Source organism: Dipodomys ordii, unplaced genomic scaffold, assembly GCF_000151885.1.
Source record: "Dipodomys ordii isolate 6190 unplaced genomic scaffold, Dord_2.0 Scaffold65, whole genome shotgun sequence".
Lineage (NCBI taxonomy): Eukaryota > Metazoa > Chordata > Mammalia > Rodentia > Heteromyidae > Dipodomys > Dipodomys ordii.
In genome coordinates this window covers 5,710,914-5,716,031 of record NW_012267281.1, presented here as the reverse complement: position 1 = coordinate 5,716,031, position 5,118 = coordinate 5,710,914, and the positions used below count along the sequence as shown (strand labels likewise).

The 5,118-nt window shown below is 51.5% G+C and overlaps 1 protein-coding gene across 1 annotated transcript in view; it reads right to left on the bottom strand.

Moving 5' to 3' along the window:
* Positions 1–311: 311 nt before the first annotated feature.
* Zic5 (Zic family member 5) overlaps positions 312–5,118 on the bottom strand; it is a 5,978-nt gene continuing 1,171 nt past the window's right edge. Inside the window, exons 3-4 of the mRNA XM_013022960.1 lie at positions 4,759–5,113; positions 312–754 (exon numbers count right to left, since the gene is read on the bottom strand). Of these exons, the coding sequence (XP_012878414.1) occupies positions 312–754; positions 4,759–5,113 (798 nt within the window). The remainder of the gene's footprint in view (positions 755–4,758; positions 5,114–5,118) is intronic.

Below are 5,118 nucleotides of genomic sequence, written 5' to 3'. Positions count from 1 at the left end.
TTTCTTTCTTTTTTTTTTTGGAGGAACTGAAGATGGAACCCAGGGCCTCACACATGATAAGAAAGCACTCTACCACTGAGCTACATCCCCAGCCCTGTTTGTTTTTTAAGGACAGGGGGGAAAAGCCCAAATATCTTAATTAAATTAATTAAATGTACAAACACCATAGGGTTTCATACTGAATAAATAGGGCTAATTAGACCCGGTGGCAAGCCTGAGTCATGAGTTTGTCTCAGGCTCAGCTTTGTCCCAGGTTAGGATATGGTCCAAGGACTTGTATTTATTATTTCACGTATTAATACAAAGAAATTCTAATGTATCGTCCGCACAGCTTCAGGGTTCCCATACATTTCCTCATCTTCAGACTCGGAGGTGGTTCCATTGCTGGAAGGTGTGTGGAGGTGACTGGGGGCCCCTGTGGCCTGGCAAACGTACCACTCGTTGAGGTTGGTCACTTGAGGAGACAGAGTGCTAGAGCGACTCCTGGCTGGATCTAGCACAGGTGACAAGGGAGCACCCACCGGAGTCCCCACGGCTGAGTAGGCGAGAGTTCCTGGAGAAGGTGGGGGGGACTTGCAGTGAATCTTCATGTGCTTCCTCAGGGAGCTTGGGTGAGTGTAGGACTTGTCACAGCCTCGGATCTTACAGTAATAGGGCTTATCACTGGTATGCACATGGGAGTGTTTCTTTCGATCACTGCTATTGGCAAACTTCCTGTCACAGCCATCGAATTCACATTTGAAAGGCTTTTCCCCTGCAACAAAACACAGGAAAGGTTAACAATGGCTTTCCAGAGACTTTTCTCTTGAGAGAAATCTTGGAGACAAGGGAGGATGTATTTTCCCATTTTCCTGAATAACAACTCCCAGCCTTAGCCTCAGTCCTATTCCTATGTTTCAGGACACAGGATGTAAAGGGGAAAAGATGCTGGAAGGAGAGAGCTATGTCCACTGGTTTGGTGGCTTTCTTGGTCCTGAGTTATAATGGAGGGACCAGATGCTAGCCTCTGGAGAGACACAGGGATCAGAATGAAATTCCCTAAGTAGAATAAGGTAGAATAAGGTGCAAGATACGTGCCACCAAAGCCCACCTAGGACCCTGATTCTCCCCCCACCCCACTCCCTATAGGGTCTGAACACCCAAAAATACAAGTAGAAGATCCTCCTGTCAACACAAACACTAATGAAATGATACTGTCAAAGCCATGTGTAGGGGTAAGAATCTAAGGAAAAAAAAGAAAAATACTCATACTGAATTAACAGTGATCTTGGATACAGTAAAATGAAAATGATGGCATTCCTAGGATTTCACTGATGGAAAGAAACAGCAGGGAAAGGGTATAGAATTCGAAAAGGAAGGAAAGAAACCAAACACTACTGTCTTTCAAAATAAAGGCACCTGTGAAACACACAATCCCCCTACAAGATTTTACAAGGCTGGCAGGGTGGAGAATAGGCTGCTGGCCTCTGCATTCCATCAGCTTCCTCCGCAACTCACAGGACCATGAAGAACATGGCAGAACAGAATCTGAACAGACATTAGTCAAGATCACAACCTCAGCAGAACCTGCCATTGATTTGTGCTCTGAGAAAACTTATTTGGATAGCTTTCTCCATTGCTTAATAGTAATAATTATAAAACATACAAATAAGAATAAGATAACTAAAATAATAAAAAAAATACATCTTTGGCCTATCACTTCTTTAAGCTGGCCTGACCAATCCAGGTACACAATGCCTTAAACACAAGGTCACTTGTCCAGGAAGTTTAAATGCTTAGAAAGACAACTAAAAAAATCTAGCCATACTACATCTTGGTGTTAAGAAAACAAGAAGGGAAAACATCAGATAAAAGTATAACTAAGTTTCCTCTCTCATCTTGGTATCTATGAATTTGATGTGTTTAACTCCATAATTGAATACATGCTATTGTATAATATTTCCCTTTTACACTTAGATCTTAAAAATCAATGGCTGTTCTGGTGACATGCTAAGTAAGGTATTTTGCTTTGTGTAGATTACTTATTTTTTTAAGACTATTAAGAGATGGTAATGTATATAAATTTCTGTGAATTTTCTCATTCCCTACAGATTCTATTGGAGTCTTTTAAAAAAAATTCACTGGCAACTGTTTAAATGTCATTGTTAGCACATCTGAAAACATTGATACTTGTCATGCAACTTTCCCTATCTGTAAATATTTTAACCTAAATTGATATATTACCCTATAATTAGTAGGAAAATTCAGTAATAATCACAACTTTTGAAAATTTTTAGATGAGCTGAAACAAGCATAATCCTCATAAAAATATCAGTGATTTGTTTTCATTTCTGCATTACCCTTTTAAGTTGAGATAACACTAATTTAACATAGCATTAAAAAAATCTAACTAGTTTTCTTCAATGAAGCTTAAACGCTGTTATTCACTCTGCAAATGTGCAATGTTGTTTTCAATTCCAAACTACATATCCCAATTGGGGAGAAAAAAAAAAAACCAAAACCAAAAAAAAAAAAAAACACTGAACATTATTGTTTGCTCCACTGCAAAAGAGAAAGAGTAGCAAATAGGACTCTGCAAAGCAAGACAGGAAAAGGTGGAAACTAGGGACTGGGGAAAGGAGAAAAGGAAGTATGCTAGAATGACCCACGTGTTGTTTCTGAGGCCTGTGGTGGTGGGCACCTAGCACTTCCCATCTAGCACCAGTTGTTTACATCTCAGACACTGACAGGAGTATTTAGAGTTTTGAACACTCAGTGCCATGTGGATACCGCCCACTTCCTTCCAGACTCTGGCCCAGGGGCTGGTTATAAACGCAAGGGAGGGCACGTGGGTCAGGCAACGGGCCTTGGTGAGTGGCCCGGGGATTAGTCCTTTGATCAGTCTGTTCTGAGATCCAGCTAACTCCCAAAAAGGGAGGGAGGGAAGTCGAAGATGGATCCTTTCTGGACTTCATACCTAATGCACAAGCAGCCCAGAGACGGCCCCAAATGTCAGGTGCCAGGTGTGAGCTTGACCCAGAGGTACCCGCACCCTTCCGAGGGGAACCCCACATGCCTTCCCCAGGCCGCCTGGCCACTACAAGGGTTGGGAGCGGGAAAGGCAGCCAATAGTGCGACGTGGAACGAGAAGACGAAGCCGCCGCAGCTCCCCCTCTACCACGCCGACCCTCCGGGTCACAGGGCTCGGGCGGCCTGTCTCTCGGGGCGAGAAGGCCTGGACAGCAGGCTGGGGAAGGTCCGCTTTCCTCCCCCGGCCGCAGGCCGCATGCGGGGCACTAGCCGCCCGCTCCCGTGGCTTTCCTCAGTCCGTCGCGAGGCGCTGGGTACCGAGGAAGCAGCCGGCCCACTCGGCCTGGGCGCTTTTAGGAGGACCTCGTGGGTTTTCCTTTTGGAAAAGCCATCAAGGCAGATTGACCCAATTAGAAAATGGTGGATCCCACGGAAACGCCAGGCTTCCGCCGGTGCCGTACGTTTGCTCTGGCCCGGGAGGTGTCGGTCCATTAGGAGCAAGGCCGCGAGAGCCCGCGGTCACCCCGGTGCGGCGGTCCCCGCCAAGCCCCTACCACCCCCGGGTGGCCGCAGGCAGGGCGCGGAGGCCCCTCGTCCCCGGCTGCCGGCTCGCCGCGACCGCGCCGATAAATCAGTCAAGTGATTACTAAATGTAAACTCCAGTTCCTTAAGCATCCTCCGAGGAGTCATATTGTAGAACCTATAAATCCCGCCCGCGCCAGCGCTCGGCAGCGCTGCAGTCCGGCGCGATCGCGGTCCTAGGCCGCATGAGACGCACCACGCCACCGCTCCGCCCCAGCCTCGGGCACGGTACCCCCCCCAAGCAAGGCATTGAACATAGTGGGAAGGTCTCCCCCAATTTACAAGGCGGGTAGGCCTCCGCGATCGTGGGAGGAACCGCTGTCCTCAGCAGGACAGAGGCCAACTTCCCCAGCACACTCGGGCCATCCGGACGTAGCCACGGCACGTGCCGGTGTGCAAATAAAGTGGGAGGGTGCAAGGTGAGCGAGGACGTGGTGTCACAGGAATGTATGCACTAGGGCATGATGGGGGGGGGATACGTGCACCTAGAGGTGTAGAAGAGGGGTGGGTAAAGGTAGGCCGTCTCCGGAGGCCCAAGTATGCTGGGTCTCGCCTCTGGCCTTCTGCACCCCGCCTGGGGGACACACGGACACCACGCCCCGGAGGGGCCACATCCAGTGGTCCCGATGCCGCAGCAAACCCCACGTGCCCCTCCCACAGCCGCGGTCCTCCATGCAGCACCAGGCGAGGGCCTGCGGCCCGTGGGTAGGCAGGCGGCGCCAGGGCGACCCCAGCCCGGGGTGGGGTGGGGGACCCTTCCCCATGGCCCTCCCCGATCTCCCAGGGCCGGGCGGATGGGGGGGCTGCCGACCGTCCTGGGCGCCTTCCTGCTCCTGCTTCTGCTGCTTCTGCTCCCGGGTGGCGGCGGCGGCGGCGGCTGGAGCGCGTGGCCGGTCCCGGCGGAGGGGCTGCGGGCGCGCTGGAGACTCCGCCGTGTGGGAAGCCAGCACCGGCAGGCCCCTGTGTATGCTATCGAATTACTTATTCATAGAAAAAAAAAAAAAGGAGGGGGGAGAGAAAAAAAAAGAAGTCACATGTCCGGGTTATACGTATGCGAAGAGAAGCAGCAGAAGGAGGGAAAAATTGAGGCGAGCAGGAGAAGCAGCGGCGGAAGCGGTGGCGGCGCAGGAGGCGGTGGCGGCGGCGCGGCCGGGGACAGACACCCACCTGTATGAGTGCGCTTGTGGATCTTGAGGTTCTCGGAGCGCGCGAAGACCTTGCCACAGCCCGGGAAGGGGCAGGGAAAGGGCTTCTCGCCCGTGTGCACGCGGATGTGGTTGATGAGCTTGTATTTGGCCTTGAAGGGCTTGCCCTCGCGCGGACAGTCCTCCCAGAAGCAGACGTGGCTGCTCTGCTCCGGGCCGCCCACGTGCTCCACCGTGACGTGGTTCACCAGCTCGTGCATGGTGCCGAAAGTTTTGGAGCAGGGCTTGGCGCCGCCGGCCGGGGGCGGTGGCGGCGGGGGTGGCCCGGCCAGCTCGTCCGGGTCGATCCACTTGCAGATGAGCTCCTGCTTGATTGGCTGCC